This window comes from Pleurodeles waltl, chromosome 7 (genome assembly GCF_031143425.1).
Source record: "Pleurodeles waltl isolate 20211129_DDA chromosome 7, aPleWal1.hap1.20221129, whole genome shotgun sequence".
NCBI classification, from domain to species: Eukaryota; Metazoa; Chordata; class Amphibia; order Caudata; family Salamandridae; genus Pleurodeles; species Pleurodeles waltl.
Window position 1 is genome coordinate 1,244,239,677 of NC_090446.1, and position 24,328 is coordinate 1,244,264,004.

The 24,328-nt window shown below is 46.6% G+C and overlaps 1 protein-coding gene across 1 annotated transcript; it reads left to right on the forward strand.

Annotated features, from left to right (window-relative positions):
* The first annotated feature begins 17,305 nt into the window (after positions 1–17,305).
* Positions 17,306–18,763, forward strand: LOC138247010 (putative nuclease HARBI1). Its single transcript, XM_069201760.1, has 3 exons — positions 17,306–17,397; positions 17,634–18,277; positions 18,381–18,763. Exons 1-3 carry the CDS (start codon positions 17,306–17,308, stop codon positions 18,761–18,763), a joined length of 1,119 nt encoding a protein of 372 aa, XP_069057861.1.
* The last annotated feature ends 5,565 nt before the right edge of the window (positions 18,764–24,328 follow it).

Below are 24,328 nucleotides of genomic sequence, written 5' to 3' on the forward strand. Positions count from 1 at the left end.
TGGTGTACTGTTAATGAGTCATCAAACACATGCTGGTGATGAGTCATCAATCATGAGGGGTATGGATGCTGTGCTGGTGATGAGTCATCAGACACATGCTGGTGATGAGCCATCAAACACTTCTGATGATTCATATGAATGAACTTGATGTCTCCATAAACTGTCTGGCACACAGTTCACAAATGGGGCAACACTTGCTTTTATCAATATAAACAAACAAGCAATTAAATTTTCGGTCTTCAGACCAAAGATAATTTTCCTCACAAGTTACAAGGAAGGGCTGTGCTGTAACCGCATTCATAATCTTTTTTCATACATGATTTAGGTGTGAGGGAGCAGCAAGAAGCGTGCATGTGTGAGTGTGAGTCCTAAAAGGTGATGAAGCTTTGACACATTCATATCTAGTAAATGCTGCTTTGTTTATGTCAGATTTTTCTTATGGACTGTGTTCTCGAGACATTTGCTATGTGAAGTGTCATAATTATGGTTTCATAACTTTACTCTTTGTTTTTGTGTTTGTTTAGGTACCTTCACCATGGCATTTTCATTTAAGAATTTCAGAGTTGTGACATTGGAAGGTATTTGATGCTCTTGGGACACATGAAGTGGACATGGATTGTTCCTGGGAATGTATGTCACAGACTTTGGGGATACAAGACCTGTGCTAGGACAGCTTTTACAGTGATGGGATGAAAATTAAGGAGACTGCATTTGATTAGTTCCTTGTTGTATGGTCACCAAGATGCATTATGAGTGTCATAATATGGTCAGTACATATGTAGTTGTAGGCCAAATCCAAGTTTGTCTTACTACACATTGGCTAAACACTTTTTATGCTCAAAATGTATGTAACTGTTAATGTTTTTCATCATTGTAGGCCCAAGCATCTGTGGCACATCACTGACATTTGTTTGTGTCAGACCACCAGATGCATAGGCACTGGACTGTAATGACCCTGTGACCAAGAACTGTTGTACTGCCATCTGTCTGAATCTTGCATTATGTGATGTTGGATTCCTTTTGAAAGGTAGGTGATATGGCTCCAGCTGATGACATCAACCACATTCTTTTTTGCCTATTCTACAGGACAATGTCTCATATATTCCTTCTTTCCATGTTCTAGAGGTCTGTACCTGTAATTTGATCACTTACACAGTATGATTCAATCATGTTTGATTTTCTATGCACTTGACATCTTGACAGCCTACAATTTGAAAAATGTAATGAAAATCATCTTAGACATGACACTTGTATGTATGTGTTAGTGTGTCATGGTCATGATCCCAAGCTGACCATTTTGTACATGCAGCATATCCATGCTTGTTTTGCCATTGAAAAGTTCATATGGTCAGCTCCTTGAGAATGGGTGATTAGCCACTTTACAAATCATGATTGATTGATTGATTGACATGGTCTTACGTAGCTACATTGCTAAATGTTAAATTTATTATAGCAGACAAATAGTTTGTGACTTGTGAATTTATTAAAGTGTTAAGGGTGAAGACATACTTGGTGCAAAACCAAACATAAATAAAAATGAGGGAGTCAGTCATGGTGAATAAAACCATAGAGGTAGATGCCAAATCATCTGAATTTCAAAGTCCAGATTACTCCTTCCATCAGGAATGGAATGTGTCCATAATTAGTCCGCAGAGTGAATGTGTGACTCACAAAGGAGGACATTAAAGTTGATGTTTCTTGCTGGCAGTGGTAGGTGTCTTGCCATCCGCAACTCCTGGATATTTGCATGGGCGTCCCCACTTGTGAAGGTAAGAGGGTTCAGCTGCTGCACATGCAGGGGTGTCTGACAATGTTTCTTCTTCTGACAAGACCTCCCTTCCTGTGTCCGCCACATATGTAGATGACCTTGATGTACTTGCATCAAAGGAAGGGGTGGATGGTGGTGGAAAAGCCCTGCTTAGGGTTTTATGGATGTCCATCAGCACCCCTGATAGGGTGTCCAGGTTGAAATTATGGGCTTCCATCTGTTGGTACATGTTTCTCTGCAGCTGCTTGATTTCCCGTTTAGTTACTACCTGGCCCATCATGTCTTGGGAATCCTGATAGACCCCCAAGACTTGGCTGGATGGTGTCCTGGTCATGAGTGGCCCGAGTGGCCTCAATCTGGCAGCCCACAGTATCCCTCCCATGGACCGTACCCCAACATGCCTGTTCCCTTGCCCCAGGGTGCTCTCTCAAACTGTGTCCCAGACCCTCTGTGTCAGGGGTGGTGATTTGCACTTCAGGATCCAGGATTCAGAGGCACACAATTGTACTAACTATGCTTGGTACACAGGTTGGGGGTATGTTGATGGCTGAGATGTTGCAGCAGCTGGGGTGGGAGGGATTGATGTGGGAACAGTGAGACTCACTGTTGCCATCTGACCAGGCTGACAAGATGTACCAGCACTGTCATCCACATTGTCGTCCCTGAGGGCTTCATCTGGGGGTTGGTTGGGAGTCTGTTCAGTGGGCAATGTCTACTCAGGTGCACTGCTAGTTCGACCTGTTGATAAATAGAGTACATTGTTATTGGTGGAAGTATGGAATCTACATCCAAATGCTTAGTGTCACAGTAAGTAGAGAACAAGGAAAATGTTAATAGGTAGGGTTGTGAGATATTTCCATGGTATTTACGTTGTTGACAAGACATTTGCAAAAACTATTAGGATTGAGCAGCTATTAGATGTGCTGATCATTTGCATTTTGGATTAACGAATGAACATGACATCTAACAAACAGTTAAGCCAACACAGTGGAGCAGTAACCTGTATTTGACCATTCCAAGGCCTAGTTGTATAAGCTACAGGCAAACACACAACTTGGCTCTATATGTAGCAGTATACATCATGTGAGCAGTGTAGAGTTGATGGGTTACCTGTCACTTCCAATCAGCTGAAGTAGCTTAATGTCTTGCAACTACTTAATGTGCACAGTTTGTGAGATGTCACTCATGGCATCAATAGTGTCATTTGGGGATATCAGGACAACATCAAGCTAGGCTTTTATACACATCTCAGAGTTAAGCATTATATGTAGATTGCTCAGTCCGTGATAAATGAACATCAGTTGGGACATGGCAGGTATCTTTGTGCAAGTGTACAATGGACTCTTGAATTGAGTTACAGAAAGAGGGCCTCATGATAGTTGTAATCATGTAACTCTCTCTACCTTCTAACACTTGACAAATGTTTAGTCTAACATACCTGGTGCCAAACTGCAGTTGGTTTGGACCATACATTTACATGTTGACACATACCATGGATCCTGGGATGGCTTTTGAAAACACTTACAGACCCCATTCCAACATATGGCATGTAATGGCGATTGATGCATGTGATGTTATGTAGGACAACCCACATTGACAATCTACCATCTGCATCTCTGATACTTTGGGTTTTGCAGGTTATGAAAGTAGATGAACAACACAATGGCAAAATCTGAGATGTGAGCATACAGGACTTTGAAGTTTTGTGATAGTTTTTGTGGTGTGACATTCCGAATTCCTCTCCCCCAGCTATTCCTCTCAAGCCCTCAACATGCAGGATGACCAAGAGCTTTTCCTCCCAGGAAAAGAGTTGTAATGGAGCACTGGGGGACCACCACCAGTTTTATGGGCCTCCATGTGTTGCCTGGAAGTCAGGGAAGGCACTTTCCCCCTAAGGTCTTTCCACCTATTTCTAACATCCATCTTTGTGCCTACAACATTAGCTCTGTTGACCATCCTTCGCCATATGTTGGACTTGGGATCCAAAGAATTGTGGCTCTACTCTTATGGCTTCATCTATCATGACTCTAAACTGATCCTATGAAAAAGGTGGATTTTTGGGGCGTGACATGACTGTAAATTAAAGTGGGTGACAGTGACTGACTATTCAAGACAAGTGATATTGGGAAAAAAGTGAGAAGAAGTGTGTGAAAGTTGTAAAACGGGATGGAAAGAAAGGGCTGCCTTATGTAACAAAAATGAAAAAAAGAAGTGTGGTCTCTGTCTTGCTGATCTGCATTGGAGTGTGTTTTATAGTGTGATTTGCAGGTATGCCCACTTGGCCAGTGAATGTCAGCTCTGTTGTTTTTTAATCCATTCAATGGGCACTCTTCTGGTGCTTTTGCTGTGAGTGTACTCCGACGGCCAAATTCCGTCAGCTAACCACCACAAGGGGGTCATCATGTCAGCTGTGTTTTTGTAATAGGCTTGGCAGTTGGCCGTGGCCATGGTGGTGACAGAGTATGCACCACCAGCATTGCAGTCTGCTACGCCGCTGGCAGGCAGAAAAATGTAGATTCGGTTGGCCATTCAACCTGCATATGTCTTCTAGGGACCACCACTGCAGCAGACTGGCGGTCTGATTGTCAAACTTATAATCGACCCCTTAGTCTCTGAAATAGGAGTTCAAAATCCTTAGTCCATCAAAGCAGCAGGCTGTGGCTAAGTGGGGCTCCATGAGGTTGGATAGCCATCCAACGAGGTCTGGTAAAGCTGTTGACTTTTTCAGGAAAGCTTCAGAGGAGGGGAAATTCAACTTGTATGCGTAAAGAAGGTCACTCACCAGTTGGATACGTTTGGTGCCTTTGCCCAGTGAACATTTCTATGTTTGCACTTAGGGCCCGATTATGAGACTTCAAGCCGCGCGGTCACTGTTGGACCACCGCAACTGTGGCAGTCTGACCACTGCATTACGCCCCTGTTGGTCAAACCCCCAGGGGACCACCGCTTCTGCCAGGAACATGGTTCTTGATGGTCTAGCGGCTGTCTAAGTTGTAATTGGCCAGTGCAGCCCTGAGTGCAGCACTGCCTGGCTAGTTACAACGTTACTTACCGCCAGCCATTTCATGGCAGTCTGCCAACCATGGAAAGGTTACTGGTAAGCCAGTGCTCGGGATTTGCAAACAGTATGCATTCGGAGGGTGCTGGCGGCCCCCCTGTGCAACGACATTGGCCTCGGCTCCATGTGGAGCCGAGACCAATGCTGCAGCACAGTTTCTACTGGGCTGACCGTCAGAAACCTTGGGTTCCACTGGTCGTCCCAGTGAAAACCTTGTAATGGGGTTGGTGGAGAGACCACCAGCTCCGCGGCAGTCTCCTCACTACAAGTCTGATGGTCGGACAAGCTGAAGACTCATAATGAGGCCAACAGTCACTTTTAAGAGCTTACATTCTTCCATTGGGGAAAGGTTACAGACTATACCCGAAGAATGCCCATGAGGCCAGATACTTTTTCTTCAAGATCCCAGTGAATTGTATTTACTGCTGTGGTGAAGCTCACAGAGGGGAGAACAGCTATGTACCTTAGTCCGATTGGTTTGGCATGTTTGTCCCAGTCCTTTGGAGGGCTTTGATGCTAAAACAAATCTAAGTTCCAAGATTCTCAAGGCCTTAGAGTTCACTTTGACACAGCTCTGGGTCACTGGACCTCTGGAACAGCACTTGGGTATCAACACTCACTCCAGCAGATGCCACCACCAGGATCCAGAGCAGGTACATTTGGAACTGGTCAACTGGACAGTTGCAGGAAAGGCCTCTTGTAGCTTGTTGTGTCACTGTACCTTGAGCAGGTGGCCAGCCTTATGATCCCTGGAGTCTACTTCTTTGTCCTAGGGACAAGAGAGAGAACTGGTCCAGTCTTCCAGGGCTCTTCTCAGGTCTCACAGAGCAGTTTAAGTCCTTTTCTGAGTTTCCACAAGACCGGTAGTGATCAGAAGAGGGTCCTGGGGATGCCAATAGTATGATTGACACCAGCTTGCAGTTGGGGGTGACCCCTCCCTAACTAATGGGGTAAACATTTCCAGGTATTACCCTATGCACTTTGACAGGATTTTCTGTGTTCTCTCTTGAAAAGAATCTCACAGTGTCCCCATAGCCTAAATCCAAAATGATGAAACATTTCTCCCCATGTGTAGAGCCCATGTGTATGGCCAGGAAAATGAGCAACCCCTCCTATTTGGTCATGTCAAACCAGTTTAGGGGCTGCTCTCTTCCCACTGTGATTGAAGCCTTCCTGCCTAGGAGAACCAACTAGGGGCCTCTGCAAGTGTCATTGAATATCTGCCTGTGACAAGGCAATGCTTGTTTGAAGTTGAGTTTTTAGGCACTGTCCACATGGTCATCCTGCCAGAGAAACAGAAATACCTCTGCACACCCAAGCCCCTGTCTCCTGCTGCTCAGTGAGCAATGTCCATTCCTCATTCAGTGTTGAACACTCAGAGATTGGAAGCTGAAGGCTAATGCAAATTAGCTCAAGAATGCAAAAGGTAATGTAAAGATGCTTGTAATGAGCCTACCCTCTGGAAATTGCTAAGGGTAGTATTCCCACCCATTGTTCTTTTGCCAACCATGCCACCTCTGATTAGATCAAGCCTTACACAAATTAGTCTTGCCCCTGCTCTAGCCTGTACTGCCAAGCCAGGTCCTCCCTGAACTGGAATACAATCAACCCTAGCCCGGTTTTGCCCTTCTTGGGACTGTTCAGAGGTGTGTAGCTCAGTTATAGTGGTCCACTGAGCAAGGGACCCATATCTGGGCATAGCCTTGGTCACTTACAGTGCTGCATCAAACACGGGACCCTGCCATGAAAAGGCTGGCGGAAAGTTGACTTGTGATCAACACAGAGGTGCTGAACTCTGCTCCACCGTGGATGACCACGACTCAGTCCGCCACCAAGTAGTTGGGATCCATGAAACTAGCGGTGGTGACTGTCACCTGCCGATCCGACCTCCATGGTCGTAATCTGGCGGTGGTCTGACTGCTGCCACGAGTTTGGCGGTCACAACACTGCCAAACTCGTAATTAGGCCCTACATGACTTCTTTTATCCTGAATAATGTAGGCATAGAATTATCTCACTGTCACTAAAAAGGCGGGTCACTAACGGGAGAAAAACAGCCAACAGCACTTGAACTTTAGGTTTCATCAGTTCATCCATCAAATCGAGTGGAAAATAATGTCAAATAAATAATAGTCTTCCATCTTACTTTCCTATTGTGCTGTTGTAAGCCATTCTGTGTTACAAGTGCTTGCTTACCTGTGGCATTGAAGACTAATTACACATACTAAATAAAAGTTAAGTCCCAGACATTGCAAGTTCTACACATATCAAGAGGATCGTAGTCCTGTAAAAAAATTGGATGTTCCTCAGGAAATGGCTCATAAGCCCATCATTGCAACACAAAACTCATAAAAAATACCTGACACAAGACCAATGCAATTCGTTTGACTCATTTTACTTCATTGTTCCCCAGACATGGGCCAGTACTGAGTGTGGCTTTTATGTCTGGGCTAAAACTCTTGAGAGGTTTATTTCTCTCGGTTTGGAAGACGATCTTGAAAGAACACGAACATTTCTCAGTTTCTCACACTTGTTCTCACCAAGAAAAAACATGACCTTTCCATGATCCCTACCAATATGTTCCGCTTCGGATAATTTTTGTCTAAAACAAAACATTTTTTCTTATTGAATATTTTGGCATTTTAGAACATCTTGAGCCGTCATTTTTGGCTTTGCAGCTCACACTTTTGAGATATCATGGAGGAAAACACGACCTACACATAGTGGAAAAACAGGGAACATTGTTTCTAGGTTGTAGTGCATCAAAGAGAATTTGTAGGATGTGCAGCTCACTAGAATATGTAGCTACAGCATCGCGTTTGACCTTTAAAACCAGCCTAACTGTAAATTAACTTGGAGTCTGCTTAGTATAATGCAGTCAGATACAGGGCCTTGGATCCGAACCAGGAGAGATTAACAGCAAGGATGTTATATCATAGAACGAGTTGTAGCCACTGATAATTCTTTCACTGAATGGGAGCTTGATCTAAAAAAGGAGTCTTATTTCCACGCTCTTGTGTCAAGTTAATGTACTGAGTTTCATGTTAACTGCCGCACTGCTGATCTCCTAGACCCTTCTTTATGTTTTTCTTTAATAATATATATAGTAAAGCAAAACAGCCCAGCTGTAACGTTTCCTGTGCTAACCCCAGTATAAAAATTATTTCAGACGTCTCTTGAAAGTTTGATTTTGGTTTTATCGAGCTAAATTTAATTCACCCCCTGTGCAAAATGTGTCTTACATATAATTATTTTTTATGCCTGCCTTTTTTATGTGATGGTTTTAAGTTCATAATACATATGTTTGCCAGTTCTGTAACAAAAAATAAGGCGTAACCTAACTAATTGCCCATCTGGCAAATACTATTACTGGCAGATGTGGCATTTATCAGGTGCTAAAATACAGGACACATTCGAGTTCTTGATCACAGAGAGAAGAAAAATGACCAGCAGGACAAGGATATCCACGTTGCAAAGTGTGCACAGATTTAATAGTGGTGAAAGTTGTAATGGTAAAAGTGTGCAGGCAATTAACATGAGAGTTGTAGCCCTAATTTGGATTTTGGAGAGTTATAGGAAAGAGTACATAAGAGAAGTGTGATGACCTGGAAAATAACAGTATTCATCTTAGGCCCTTGATGCATTGTAGCATTATATCTTATACCAACATTCTTCTCACCTATCCATTGCTTGGTTGATTTCTGCAATTGCTAACCAAATGATCTTACATTTGCCCTCATTCTTTTTAGCTTTCTCAAAACTTAATGGCCAACACTAGGGCCTGTCTAATTTAGAAATGAGCACAATAACAGTTGTTAATTAACGCAATATACATCAAAAATGGCTTTTATCGGCTGCCTAAGCCATTCTCGTAGCTTAGAGGATGCTCATGCATACCATCCACTCAGGGATACCCTTGTACCCATGCCTCTAGCACTTCTTCAACCAAGCCGGCACCACCACCACACTCGAACTATGCTATATCATCAGCCTCTTGATCGAGACTGCCACCTTCCCGGATGAATAGAAACACATGGAGATAAACCCCCACTGAAGAAGCCTTCCACCAACCCAACAGAGCTGAAGAACTACAGACCAATCTCACTGCTCTCCCTTTTCCACACACAGCTCACACAGTTCATCGAGACAAACCACATCCTAGATTCCTCCCAATCTGGATTCAGGAGCAACCACAACACTGGAAATGCACACCTAGCTGCCACGGATGACATACGCACCCTACCAGACCACAGTGAAGGAGCTGCCCTCATCCTCCTCGTCCTCTCCACTGCTTTCAACACTGTCTCCCACACCACCTTGTTCACCAGACTAAATGACGTTGGCATCAGTGGAAAAGTCCTGGAGTGGACCCACTCCTTCCTCACCAGCTGAACCCAGAAAGTTAGGCTCCCACCTTTCACCTTGAAACCTATGGAAACCAACTGAAAAGTACCCCAGGGCTCCTCTCTGAGTCCCACCCTCTTTAATGTCTACATGATCCCGCTCTCCAAGGTCGTCAGACACCACAGGCTCAACATCATCTCATACGCTGACAACACACAGCTAATTCTCTCCCTTACTGACAAACCATTGACAGCTAAAAGCAACTTTCACAATGGAATGAAGGCAGTTGCCAACTGGACAAAAGACAGCTGCCTCAAGCCCAACTCAGATAAGATGAAGATCCTCATGCTGGGCCCCACCCCCACCAACTGGGAGGATTCCTGGTGTCCCACTGCCCTCAGAACTGACCATCTCCTACTAACCAAGCATGCAACCTCGGCATCATTCTCAACTCCTCACTCTCAATTACCCATGAAGTCAACACTGTCTCATCCTCGTGCTTCCACACACTCTGCCTACTCTGGAAGATTTTCATGTGGACCCCATCGACTCAAGAAGAACAGTCACCCATACACTCGTCAGCAGTAAACTTGACTACGCCGACACACTCTATGACAGCATCAACAAGAAACTCCAAATATGACTCCAGAGAATACAGAACACCGTGGCCATCCTGGATATCCCCCGCCACAGACACATCTCCACCCACCTGAGAGACCTACACTATCTCCCCATCAACAAACGTATCACTTTCAAACTCCTGACACATGCTTACAAGGCCCTTCACAACATCAGACCTGCCTACCTCAACCACTGCATCTCCTTCTATGCACCCCCAGGCATCTCCACTCTGCTCAACTGGCCCTCACCACTATCCATAGGATCTGGAAGAACGCAGCTGGAGGAAAATCCTTCTCCTACCTTGTCGTGCGGACCCGGAACACACTGCCACTTCACCTCAGGCAGTCACTCTCACTGGATCAGTTCAGGATTGACCTCAAGACCTGGCCCGTATCCCCCTTCAGCACCTTGAGACCCCCCGGGTGATAAGTTGCACTCTACTAATATCTGATTGATTGCAGTAGTCTGAAAAGTCACACTTGTACAACTATGACAGTTAGTGGGTGTGTTAATCTTATCATTGGCAGCACTTCCAGGATCTATGTGTGGGACAAGCTACAGTGGCCTCTGATGAGGGCCCTGGCACTTATTTTTTTTTTACAAATTAAGCACTATCACTTGTGAATATGCACAAGTGATAGTGCTTAGGAAAACTACTACTCGTTAATCACTTTGCCTATATAATGATCGTGCAAAATGTTTGTGGGATTGATTCTACTTGTTTGCTAGATTTGTGTTGTGCAGATTTCTTAATGATTGGAACATTTATAGGGGGTATTGAAGTTCCCATATGAATATTTGCAGAAATTACTGAATGTACTGTATCAAACTTGAAAGTTTTGTTAAACTTACCCTCCTTTACTGGTTAGGAGTAAATCTATTCAGATTTTCTATTAGAAAATTAAGGCAGCAATACATAGAATTCTAGAGACGTCTGAGTTCATGAACCAGTTGACAAACTGAATTCTGATTCTGACATCGGAAACTGATTTCTAAAGAAGACCTTTAGGTTCACAAACTAAAGTACATATCTATTCTTTGCTACAGTATTGAGAGCCAGTCTGCATTAACATTCCACTCCCTTGTGCTATTAAACCTGGAACTTTAAACTTATCCTAACCCAGTCTCTGACATAGACTCCAGTGCTGACACTGACTCTAACATGAACCCTCATTTTAAAGGGTTACCATTATCACTGTATAATGTGAATGCAGTTTATCTATGGGCTGTGCCCTAGCTCTGGTACCCCATCTCGTACCCCATAGAACCGATTCATGCTACTACTGTGTACAGTCACCTAAATAAAGAATATCTGATCTTTCAAGGTTTAAAGAGAAGGGACCAGAAATCCATCCTCAAAAAACTGAAAGCAAGAATGCAAAAACTGCTTTTTAAGCGATAAAGCTTTTAGTATTGCAGGGACTGGTAATGAGTAAAAACAGTTGGCTGAAGTCCATGTCTTGTACCCAATGGGCACTGTGTGCATAACTGTTGGCCCTACATAATGGGCAGTGATGATAGAGGAGCTAGTCGCTTGGAATGGCCACTGATCACATCAGCAGACTAAAGACTCTAGAAAATGGCTGAAGACCACATTCAGGAGTTTTTGAGGGCAAGGGTAGTGGCCCCAGAACACTGATCTTTGTGATTCTATGTGAACAGAGAATGCTGGGCACAACACCTAACCATGTCCAATAGAATCTGCTAGGCAGTAGATTAGAATGTAAAAGCTGCAACCCAAATTCCATGAGTAGTGAGTACTTTGTGGAACAATACTTGTCAGAAAATATGATTAAAGGCAGCTGCTGTGCCCAAATGTCACCAGAGTCAACATAACCGAAGTCCAAATGAGCATTGACATGTGGAACAGGGCATTGTGGCTACTCCCTGTGTTCATAGCCTGCTAGGAATTGCTACAGGCAGTAGAAGTGGGAATAGCAGAGCATGTTCTTAACAGTCTGGGCAAAACAACAGTGTAGGACTAAAGCTATTTGGAATGAGCTGTAGCACATGAGAAGTTGTCACGTCATGACCTACAGAAATATGTTCTCAAAGTTACTAGCTCAGCAGGAAGGCTTGTCAAGCAGACTCTAGGACAGTGGGACTGTCTGTCACCTATAGAGCATGGACAACATATGTTTGAGCATATTTAAGAAAAGTGGCGCTGCACACAGTGCAGCACCTTTTTTCTTGCACCCCTTAGAGTCCCCCTAACACCACTGTGTGTGCACCGTATTTAACATACAGCACACCATAGTGGTTGTTAGAGGACTAGGGTCAGAATTTTTTATGCTAGTCTGGCAGTTTGCAGGATTAGCATTAAAAAATGTTGGCGCTAATTCTGCAAAGCACCCAGAGGCCCTTTGTAACCAATGGAAGCCTCCTTTTAATACCTGCTCTGAGCAGGGGTTAAGAGTGCTGGAAAAAAATGACTCAACAAAATCTAGCAGACTTGTTTGCACCATTTTAATGGCCCCTCCTCACGGGGAAATGCACCCTTTGCATACATTATATCTGGCACTGGCATAATGTAGTGCAAAGGGATACAAAGTGTTGCTGTGCATGCATTGCACCACTTTGTAAATATGGCGTGGCGTTTTTTGGCCTTTTAATGCCAAATTAGCATATAAAAATGACACTAATGTGGTGTTAAAATGGCGCCAGGGCACTTACATCTGCCCTGTTATATTTGGGATAGAGTTGACAAGCAGATCTATATTATTTGGTTTGACATATAGTATATATTCCATGTGCATTCATGAAGATCTGAGAGCCCTCCCTAGTCGAGGGGTATAATCACTCTGCCATACCCTATGGCTCCAGAAAAAAGTTTTCTATAAAAATGTCCATTGACTGCATTGCACCCTGTATATATCATGAACAACATTAAGAAATGGCAGATTGAGTAAAAGGCTCAGCTTTGAAAATATTATCACATTCTACTCTTGTTCATAAAATGGTTACCTCCCCAAAATTCTGTAAATCATTTTCCTACTCAGAGGTATATTAGTTTTGTCTCACAAATTTGCAAAAATATTGTGTACAATTTTGAAAGTGCAAAGCACGCAAAGATACAATTATTACTAAACAAAAAGGGGATAGAAAATAGGGTAGGTTTACATCTACACGATTCTGAGAAAATGTTCTTCCTACTAATCAGGGCTGCAAGTGGTAGCAAATAAAACCTACACTTCTTGGATACTAAACACTGACATTTTTAATGTCTGCTACAATTGAAGGTTAGGAGCTTCCCTACCAAGTATACCTTGTGGTCATAAGTCTGAAATCCCTTTTGTCGTTGGACAGTGCCCCACCCCAAATGATTCAGTGTCATGGAAAGTCCCGCCTTTCATTATTGGCATATCTGGAAATGTTCTTGTGCATGTGTCACACAGTAGCCGAATCTTTGAGGTTGGAGTAACCATGAAGGTCAGCGGTCTCTGGAAAATTTCCTAGATTTGCACCACTTCACAGATTAAATCTAAACGTTCCCACCCCTAATCATGTACAAGATTGTGAGAGCCCACTGTGAAAAGCTGTGGTTGCCTAGTTCACAATATCTAGCAGGTTTCAGCGGTATCTTGTTTTACATCATTGCCATAGTTTATGAAAAATCATCTATTAACATAACTACTGAATGTGTGTTTTTTAAGCCTCAGAAAGGTTCAAAATACAAGGATACCTAACATGGTAAAACCTCTCTCATACTTGCAAACTAACCTGGGCCAATCTCTCATTATGACAAACATTCTTTAGTCAAGAAATGGTCACCAGGGAAGGGTTATCAGAAAATAAAGAGTTGGTCTATTTTACCCACCCTCCATACCATTAATGACTCAGGACCATTGTGAGGAAAATAGGCACTCTATTGTGCAAAAAGGCTGGGGTGCAAACCCCTATTGTTCTGGTGGAAGGAATTTCCATGCCAGCTGTCCAACCTGGCAGAGGGCAATGGAGCAAAGTTCTAGCAGTGATGGTCCTACAGATTAGCCCCTTAACCTGATCATGGAAGGCTAAACATGAACCATTTTCCCTAACTTTATTTAATTGCTGCTGAGCAATTTGTGTCTATCCATATACAAGGGTTTCCAATATCAGAAAATGTGGTTGTTAACAGCTGCCACAAATGATTTATTTAATGTGATATACTAGTGATATTACTAATTGTGTAAATGGCAATGTCACTTGAGACATTGGCCTTCATTACTAGTATAGTGGTGAGCGTACTGCTGCAGTGGAGTTGGCAGACACACCGCCGCAGGCCCGGTGGTGAAGTCTGTCATATCACAAGGAAGGCACCTGCAGAACACAGCCAAGTTACTGTTTGAACAACCACAGTGGATGGGCTGGTGCGGCAGCCATCTTCAGGCCGGCGGTCAGGTAGTATCCCACGACCATATTACAAGCTTGCACAGTGCCAGGATTTCCGAGGCGGACCAACCGCCACCAAAAGCCTGGCAGAAACGAACAATATAAAAGGGAACACCGATCTTCAGGAACAAAGGAACGTCCGTAGGCACCATGGCATGCAAATTGCAACTCCTCCCAATACGTGGCCATGCAACTCCTGGACCAGCGATGGTGACCAAGATACCAACCATAAATATACCAGTCTAGCACACACTGGAGGGATCGACGTTAGTACACACACACAACACACACCCGACACGTGAAGCCACTCCCACACACACACGCAAACACCCATACCAACACACCCGTACATGCTAATACTCACAACCACCACAGATACATGTGGAAGGAAAGCCAGGACTAGGTAGGTACCATCAACACTAACAGTGTTGTGCGGCTAATGTATAATAAAAGGTAACATTTGAACAAACAATGAACACACAGGCCCAAGGGCCAGTCCAAAATTTCCACAGTGTGCTGAGTACACTGTGCACAAGGTGACACCCCAACTTGACTCTGCAAAGTGCAGTCCTCTGCAAAGTGCAGGGGCATCAATGGTGTATGCAGGCACCTCAAGGGTGGGGTGGGGAATGTTTGGGCTTGGAGAGGGGTCCTTTGTGCCTGGGCTTAGAGGGAGGTCCTTGGGCTTGCACTCAGAGGGGGTGGCCTTGGGAGTGGAGGGAGTGGGCTTGGCCTTGGACGTAGAGGGAGCGGGCATGGGCATAGGCCTGGCAGTGGATGTGCAGGGGCGCAAGTGGCAGGTGGTGGAGGTTCATGGCGAGGGGCAGTGGTGGACTGGGAGGTGGAAGGCAGGGGCTTTGGAAGGGTAGCAGTGTGCTTGGGGGAACAGGGACTGGGTCTGTGGTGGGCAATAGGGAAAACGTGCGAAGGAAATGTATTTTGGGGACACAAGGGAGGTCAAGGTAAGGACGTTTGGGAGTGGAGGGAGTGGGTATGGTTGTGAGGTGTATACGTGTAGGTATCTTGGGTGCAGGTGCGTGGGTGGATGAAATGTGCATGCTAGGGGACTGTTGGGTGGGTGAGTGTGGTCGTTTAGATGTAATGGGAGGAGGTGGGGAGGACATGCAGGGAGATAGTAGGATGGACGTCTGAGTGCATGTTGGGGTGGTGTCTGCAGGTAGGGAAAAATGTGCTGCATGTGGGGGTGTTGACAGTCGTGTGTCTGCGCCAGTGGTGTATGGGGTGCTTGAATGGGGGTCAGATAATGTGGTGACGGTGGTCTTGAGGGCACACATGGCTGGATCAGTGACTGATGTGGTGCTGACTGCAGGTGTGAGTGGTGTACTCACAGTGAGTGGGGAGGTGGTGGGGGAGTCAGTACAGGGCGTGGAAGTTGTCATGTCTGCATGTGTATGTTCTGTGTGTGCATGGAGGTGGTGGTGTTTGTGGTGCTTACGTTTGTCCTTGCAAACCGTGTCTTTTGATGTGGATGCATGTGGGTCAGTGAGTGTGCCTTGGATGGGTGAGGGGAGAGGGATGTTGGTATTGGTACAGGTAGTTGGAGGGGGGATGGAAGTAGAAGGGGCACTGGCTGCTGTCAATGAGAAGGCCAGAGCCTGAAACGATCTCTGTAGGCCAGACAAGGCACCATGAACGCCTTTCGGGAACGCATTGCACTGTTGCATCTGGGATGCGAGTCCCTGGACGGCATTCATGATAGTTGTCTGCCCCACAGAGATGGACCTCAGGAAGTCAGTAGCTTCCTCATTGGCTGGGGCGGGGGCAGAGGGGCCTGCGGGCATGGGCAACTGGGGGGTAGTACAGGGAGGCCAGTGCTGGTAAGGGGGGTGGCGGACAAGGATGGTGCTGGGATGGTCCCAGATGGATCCAACACCGCCAGGGAGCATCCATTGGAGGAAGAATCAGAAGATGTACTGGTCGATTTGAGCTCACCCTTGGCACCCCCCCTCACCCTCTGTCCCACTCGTCCCCTCTGCTCTGCTGGTGTCAGCCTCCTGGGTCCCGTGGACTGTAGCTTCCCCACTCACCAGTGCCCCTCCTCCTTCGCCAGATTATGCTGATGCACACAAAGACAGAGGAGAACAGGGAGGGAGTGAGAGAGATAGAGAATTGGTCAATGCCAGCACAACAGTGACACAGAGTCGAACATCAGCATTTGATGCCATGCCACAATACGCTATGCCCACCCCTGCACATCCTACAACTAGGGAACACCATGGGGGAAACCACAACAAGGCACATGTCAACCGCTGATGGTCTGACTGATGCAAACATGTACATGAGCAGTGGCATACCCACCACAACTGTCCTGTACCTGCCCACTACCCATGGCCATTGAGACAGGCATGTGAAGGACTGCACACCCAACAGAATCCTGCACGGCTAGTTGGCAGGCCTACTTGGCTATTGTCAAGTAGCACTGTGACCACTTGCGCACCTACCCCACTACACGTGCAGTGCCTGCCAGCTGATTGAGGTCCCTAGATCCACCCCTGGCACAGTGGTTGGCAAGGACTATTTACAATGGTCTGACACCGCAGGTCCAATCATCCTGTTGCCATGAGCTGGCAAGCACATCTAGCCAATAGTTGGTCACACAGTTCCAACATTAGATGAGTCTGCCCCGCTACCACTGACCCTCGTAGGGAGGATGTCCACAGTTGGGCCTCCACGGTCTTCTGGGCCCAACGTCTCGGATCTTCTCAATGCTTTCTGCAATGGGTGCCCCCCTGGGCATGGACCCCCAGGTCTGCAGTTGCTTGGCGATGGCACACCAAATCCCCTTCTTCTGATAGGGGCTGACCTGCATGGGTGACGCAGACAGAAGGACTCAGTCATGTAGAGTGGCATCCCTGGCACTGCCACCTACCAAGGTCCCCATCCCTATGTGCCCAACTCACATACAGGACAATGACATTGGGCTCACCTTCTGCTCTCGTGCCCCATACAACTGTCCATACAGGGGCAGGACCCCGTCCATGAGCCGCTCCAACTCTTGAAGGCTTGGGCCCTGTCTCCTGCAGGACGTGGTATCTTGGCTACCAGAGTCAGAACACAGCAGCATATGCGGTGGAGGTCTTCAGTGCATGAGGTTTGGGAGTCTTGTGATCATGTGCACATGAAATGGCAGTCACGGCCACCGTGGACATCACCGTCACCGCCAGCAGTGATCACCATTGGCTCCTTCCTCCCATAAGCAACATTGTTAACCAAAGGTGAGTTGCATGGCGGTTGTGATTGCCTACCACCATGAAGTGTTATGCCGGGGGGATGATCTCACTTCCACTTGTCCCATGTATGCAGACATGTGGCTGCCATTTTACATGTCCAATGTGTAATGTGTGTGTATATTTGTGCATCATAGGTGACAATTTGCTGTACTGTGGCCACATCAACCCCGTCAACACAGTTTATGGTACACAACATAATTCCAAATTTGTCCTGTTCCCAGGTATGATGGAAGGTTGAGGATGAGGAATGCACTGGTGTACAGGCCCCTAGTCGATCTTGCTAACCTGGAGGATCATCACGTCATCCAGACCTATCGCCTGAACCGTGTGACCATCATCGAACTGGTGGCCCAGTTGGAGCTGGATCCGTTCCCTGCCATTCGTCATCCAAATGCTATCCCTCCCACAGTGCACATGTTGTCAGTCCTCCACTACCTTGCATCAGCCTCCTCCCAGGTCATCGTGGGCCTGGCAGCTAGGAAGTTGCAGCCCATGTTTAGCAATGTCCTGAGGAATGTGCTATGTGCCCTGCTCAAACAATTGTGCAGCTTCATCCGGTTCCCCCAAAGTGCAGAATTGCCCACTGTCAAGGCTGTGTTCTACGGTGTGGTACATGTCCCTAATGTCATTTGGGCTGTTGGTGGCAAACACATTGCCCTGGTGCCACCCAGGAAGAGTGAACAGGTCTATAGGAACCCCAAAAACTTCCATTCTGTGAATGTGCAGGTGGTGTGTCTCGTGGACCAGTATATCTCCCAGGTGATGGCCAGGTACCTAGGTTCTGTGCATGATTCCTTCATCCTGTGGAACAGCAGTGTCCCACACATGATGGCACCACTCCAGAGGGCCCGGGCCTGGCTCATCGGTATGTACCCCTGCATATGTATGCCCCTCAGCTCGCTGCACTCTTGTGTCTCTGCCCTATCACCCTCCCAGTCGTGACATTCCTCTTCCCTCTGTGCACACAGGTGACTCTGGCAATCCCAACCTGCCCTGGCTCCTGACACCAGTGAGGCATCCAACTTCAGCTGCAGAGGACCGTTACAATGAGGCTCACGGTCGTACCAGATGGGTAATTGAGAGGTGCTTCAGCCTGCTGAAGGCCAGGTTCCGGTGTCTCCATGTCTGCAGGAGTGTCCTGTTCTACAAACCACAGAAGATGTGCCAGATCATTGTGGCCTACTGCATGCTGCACAATCTGGCCCTGAGGCATCAGAACACATTGCTGAATGCAGAGGAGGAGGTAGCTGTACCAGTGGCTGGTGAAGGGGACCTGGGGAGTGATGAGGAGGAGGAAGATGAGGATGCAGCTGACTCCAGGGCAGAGCAGATTCAACATTACTTTGGCTGAGATGCAGGTATGTGACAACTGTCTGCCTTGTCCTTGCAACCACCTGTTGTCTGTGACCACTGGTGGTAATGGTTGCAGCTCTGCCTCTGGGTGGGTTGGGGGTGTGCGACATGTGCCCATGACTCAGGTAGACACAGTCTACAGGTCAGGCCTATAGTCAGGCAGCTGTTGTGCTGGTACACTAGTGCCATCAAGGTGTATGAACAATGTACCATGAGCTGCCAGTTCATGTGCTATGTGTGTGCCACACTGTGTTGTTGCATCAGGGCATCATCTATTCTGGGAGTCGACATTGGGTGGCAGTGCTACATTGTTGTTGTTGGAAGTGGGTATGGGGTCAGGTCTGGCGCTGGGTGCTGTGCGGGTGGGACCCTTGGATTGGTTTGTGCTGCTTTTGTGTGTTAGAACTGGAAATATGGTTGTGGACTGGACCGGCAAATCTGCCTTGGATACCTATTCCTACAGTGAATTTGTGTTGAGTTCGCATCTGTGACTCCTACAGTGATAGTTGTCTCTGCTCTTGCTATACTTTCAGGATACTGCACTAGTGAACTCTGGTCCCCTGCCAGGCCTGGCCTGTTGCCTCCCTTGAAACATCTTCAGCCACTGGCTGCTCCACGATGTATTTCACTGCGTTTTGCTCCCCCCTCTGTCACCCTCCCATGCATGTGCTGAGTGATGGGTTGCCATTTGCACATGTCTTGTCAGTTCTATTCGTACTCATGACAGTAAAATATGTAGGCAGTAACTGTGCTCAGTTGGTGTTTATTTGGGATTGACATGTGAAAGGGGAGATGAGTGGGTCATGGCGGCTGAGATCAACAGAGTGGTGTGGCCAGCTCCATGTAGTCCAGGTCCAGTCTGCTGGCAGTGGAAATATGGAGATATGAGAGTGGACAGTCAACAGGGTGTTTCAGTTACACACAAAGGAGAATGTTCAGGAGAGTGTCACTTCCTGGTGGTGTTCGTGGTCTGGGCATCATTTCCAGTTGGATGTCTGGTTAGACATCTATGCTTACGTGTGGGTTCCTGAGCTACAGGGGTGGGGGTGCCACTGTCCTTTGAGTCCTGTGGCAGGGCCTCCTTGCCACTGGCTGCTGCTGACGTGGAGGGCTCTGATGGAATGTGGCCAGTGGAAGGGGCCTGCTGGTAGGTGGTGGACTCACGCATTATGGTGGTCAGGTCCTTGAGCACCCCTGCTATGGAGACCATGGTGGCATTGTGGGCCTACCACTGTTGCATGGCCTACTGATGGTTTGCCCCCTGCACGGTAGCGAGGATCTGGGCCACTGTGTCTTGGGTCTGCTGGTATACACCCAGGACTTGGTTGAGGGCCTCCTGGGTTGTCAGTTGGTGTGGCTGGCCTGAGCCTTGGACTCTCCCACTACCCCTGGCCCCCTGTGCCCCTGGCACAGTGTGCCCATTCCCAGTTGCAGCCAGGCTTTCATGGTCTGGGGTGTTTTCCCTTTGCTCTGATCCCTGTACTATGGGGCACATCTCTGATTGTGATGTCCCTGAGGCACAGGTTTGGGGATCAGGTGCTGGCTGTGGTTTTGTTGCCACATGGGTAGGGGCGTTGGGTGTGTTCATGGTGGGTCTGCCATTGGTGGACTGTCCAGTGGCCTCAGATGGCCCAGACAAGTCGTCCTCATCCAGACATCCAGTGGAGCCATCATCATGGGGAGGGCTGTCTACGCCTGGTATCCGATGCAGGTGGCAGTGGCAGGGGTACCTGTGGATGGAAATGGTACATATTAGTGGTGTAACTGTAGTTGTTAGGTCCCTGTTGTCATGCATGCAGTGGCTCGACTTTCTTTCCAGGGATGGCAATGACAGCTGCTGGACTGCAGACATTGATTTTGAATAAGGGTTTGTGGCAATGTTTCCATGCGGCATGGGGGTTGTGGATGGTGGATGGCATTGCTGTCATTGCCACGTGTTGGGAGGCTGTTGTAGAAGCCAGTAGGTGTGGGCTGTGGTATGGTTGTCCATGCAGTGGGTCTGTGGTGTGTTGCTGTGTGGGTTGTGCTGGATTGTGGGATTTGTGGTTCTTTACATTGTGGTTGACATCCGTGCATTAAGAGTGTGTGGGTAGGGATAGTGGGATGGTGTGGCATGCAGAGGACGGGATTGGGTGTTTGTGACATGTGCAGTGGGGTGGGTTGTGGTGGGTTGGGGAGTGGTGGGGAGGCATGCTGGGCAGGGGTGGTTGGTGCTTGGGGGTATTGAAGACTTACCAGTGTCAAGCCCTCCGCTGATGCCAGTCAGGCCCTCGGGCTGCATGATGCCCAGTACCTTCTCCTCTCAGGATGCCAACTGGAGGGGAGAAGGTGAGGGGCCCACCAACGGTCTTGTTCTGGGTGATCTGATGCCTCAACGCCATTGAACGGACCTTCCCCCTCAGGTTATTCCACTTCTTCCTGATGTCCTCCCTTGTGTGTGGGTAGGTGCCAACTGTGTTGACCCTGTGGACGATCCTCCGCCATAACTCTGTCTTATTGGCTATCAATGTTTGTTGTACCTGGACTCTCGTGAGCTCTGGCTCTACTCTGATGATCTCATCCACCATGACCCGCAACTCATTCTCGGTGAACCGTGGATGCTTCTGACGTGACAGGTTGTGGGGGTGGATATGTGGACTGCGTGTTGGGTGCAGTGCGGGGTGTGTGGTGATGTGGAGGTGTTTGGCTGTGGGTGCTGTTGTGCTGAGGTGTTGATTAATGCAATGTCTGCTATGTGAGATGTGGTTGTTTTGTTTGGGGTGTGCTTTACGTCGAGTGTGTCTGTGGCTGCTCGTAATTGTCACAAGGGATTGTGGTTGTGTGCAGGTGTGCATGGTGTGGGATATTCGAACTGGCCAATTTGGTGTTGGCTTCTTTATGCAGTGCCTTGTTGTTCTGCTGCTGTGCTGGATGTCAACGGTTTCCGGCCTGCATGTTCCGCTGTGCTGGAGGTTGCCTCTAAATATGGTGATCACAATGGTCTCAGCGTGGTGGGGCCGCCGATTGCTCAGTCACTCTTTCACCATGGGTTGTCCTGGCGGTGTTGGTTTTGTGCCTGTTTTTGGGCAGTTTGTGCTTTGTGTCTTGTAATGTGGCGGTCGCTACACTGCCACCACTGGGGGTATAGTGCTGCCATTTCACATGACGGTCTTGCCCGAAAACCACCAAACTCGTAATGAGGGCCATTACATTTGCATTGCGTTTGTGAGTAATTGGTCTACAGCTCACCATGGTGAATTAGTTTGCTTTGGATTTCAATTATGATGTCCATTTTAAGTACAGTATTTATTGTAAAGTACCATAAGAAACATTATTTTTAAACAAACACTACTTCCCATTTTTTCAGTTAATGTTTTTGGGCCCCTAACCAAATTATCCACCTAGGCCAGGATGTGCCCTTTCTTCACACCCTGTTCCTAGACTGCCTACCTCCACAATCAGCCTTTAAGCTTAGCCCATTTGTTTCTGGTCAGATGCCCTCTTCCTGGTTCCGCATAGGAAAATTTAGCCCTACATTTGGTAATTCCTAGTGAGCTCTGGTCATATGGTATTGTCTTCCACCATGTCATGCATTCTGCATTTTCCTCAGAGCCTGACAGAAATGGGCATTTTTAAGCTAGAACGTAGGACTAAGTAGCGACGTAGGCCATGCCCTGCAGGTCATGGAGTTCAGCAATTTCTACATAGCTTCAGACATATCAAATAGTCTTTGGGTGCATCCTTTGACTGGTACGTCTGTCGGCAGAAATCACAAAACACTGTTTGGCTATGTTTAATAAGTTCTGGGTGCAGGGTTTGGGATTCAGTTACTTTGATTCCAAAATCCAGAGAATATAGATCACAGCTTAGGGTGATGTTTTGCACCCTGCCACACTGTCACCAGAGGCAGAAAGTCAAAATGGTGTCATGTGAGCTCTGGAAATAGGGTCTTGATGAGTTTGCTTACATAGTAATACATTAGAAGTAACCAGTGGCAGCTGATGAAATTTAGAAGTAGTGTGGCAGTTGGAAAGGGTATGGGGAAGCATGCAGTGAAGAGTGCTGGGGAAGCATGCAGGAGAAGCGAGGGAGGTTCAGTAATAAAAAAAAACACTTACCTGGTGCTGCAGGCCGTCTCGCACTCCTCTCTTCCTGGTCCCAGCTGTCCATGGGACAGCTTCACCGACTTCCTACGCAATCCCTGTGCGGCTTTCATGCTATTACCAAGCATCAGAGCAGGGTCGGGATTGGCCTGAGCGTGCTGGTTTACTGCACGCTCAGGCACAAGGATTCTGTGCTGTTTTTCCAACCTGGCTGTCAAATGCCGCTGGGTTAAAGAAACTTAAGTGTGCATGTCTGTTTGGTCGGACTAAGATGACCGGCCAAACAGACATGTGCACTTAATGCACTCCACTATTCCTCCCACTCCCATGGCCCAGCCACTCCCCCCCGGCACATGCTGGCTTAGAGCTAGCAGTTGAAAAATAAAACAATGATAAAATATTGTTTTATTTTTTAGCTGCTGGTTCCGAACCAGTGGGGTGACGCAGAAGAGGGGGAGCCGAAGCTGGAAGCTACAACTTCATTCCCACAGGTGCAACATGAATAGTGTTACTCGGCAGTAAAATAGAAGTTTAAGGAGAGTGCTGGCTATAGTAGCTACTCTGTAGTAAGGATCCCCAGGGATAGGAATTCCTCATATTCCTCGCTAAGAACGTCGCAACCGTTTGACGAATCTTCACAAAACTTTCCACACCTATTCCCTGTTCTACATTGGCGGATGATTTCTCAAGGGATGCAAAGAAAAATTGGGTCCCAAAATACATTTTGGCACCAATGCATTATCCATACATGTTGACATAGTGGCCAAACCCCTATTTCAATGTACATAACATTTTACATTATACATTATGATGTGCAGACAATTATTTTGGGTACTACAAGTAAGGGTCAGTTTTTTTTAAGTTATACAGCATTTTTAAATTAATGATATCAGAAGTTTCTCGAAAATTGCATGGTATGGTATTTCACAAAACTACTGTGGGTCATAGTGATGACAAGGCATTATGTGATTGGCTGATGACCCCCTATAGAAAAGTTAAATGAATCCATGTTGTTTTAAGTACACTTTGGATGTGTTTTGTGTTACACCCTTAGACAGGTAACTATTAGGTTTTATATTTTTCCTACTGTTTATAATTTTATCAAATGTATGGAGTACAGCAGTACTTCCTATCCACTACCAAGGGTACTTAAAAAAATAAAAAACATAAATATGTTAAAAAATAAAAATACACTGAAGTACACTATATTTTACAAATATTGTGTACCACAGTGTACTTTCATTTTTTTCTATATTTAAATATTTACAAAGAACTCTATGGAGTACTAAGGTAGTACCTACAAATTACTGTGCTACTTAAAAATGTTTTAAAAAATTTGGTTCTCCGTAACATGGTATAAAAATAAATGGAAAACCATTAGTTAATTTCTCTACCTATTACCACTTTCATAAAGTGGCAATAGGTGGGAACAACAATAAGACCTACTACTTACATATATTTAAGGCCCTAAACTACAATGG

Coding starts and splice junctions, on each gene's coding strand:
- LOC138247010 (XM_069201760.1), top strand. CDS start 17,306: ATGGCAGTCACGGCCACCGTGGACATCACCGTCACCGCCAGCAGTGAT. Junction 17,398..17,633: donor AGCAACATTGTTAACCAAAG/GTGAGTTGCATG, acceptor TCCTGTTCCCAG/GTATGATGGAAGGTTGAGGA. Junction 18,278..18,380: donor GGCCCGGGCCTGGCTCATCG/GTATGTACCCCT, acceptor CTGTGCACACAG/GTGACTCTGGCAATCCCAAC.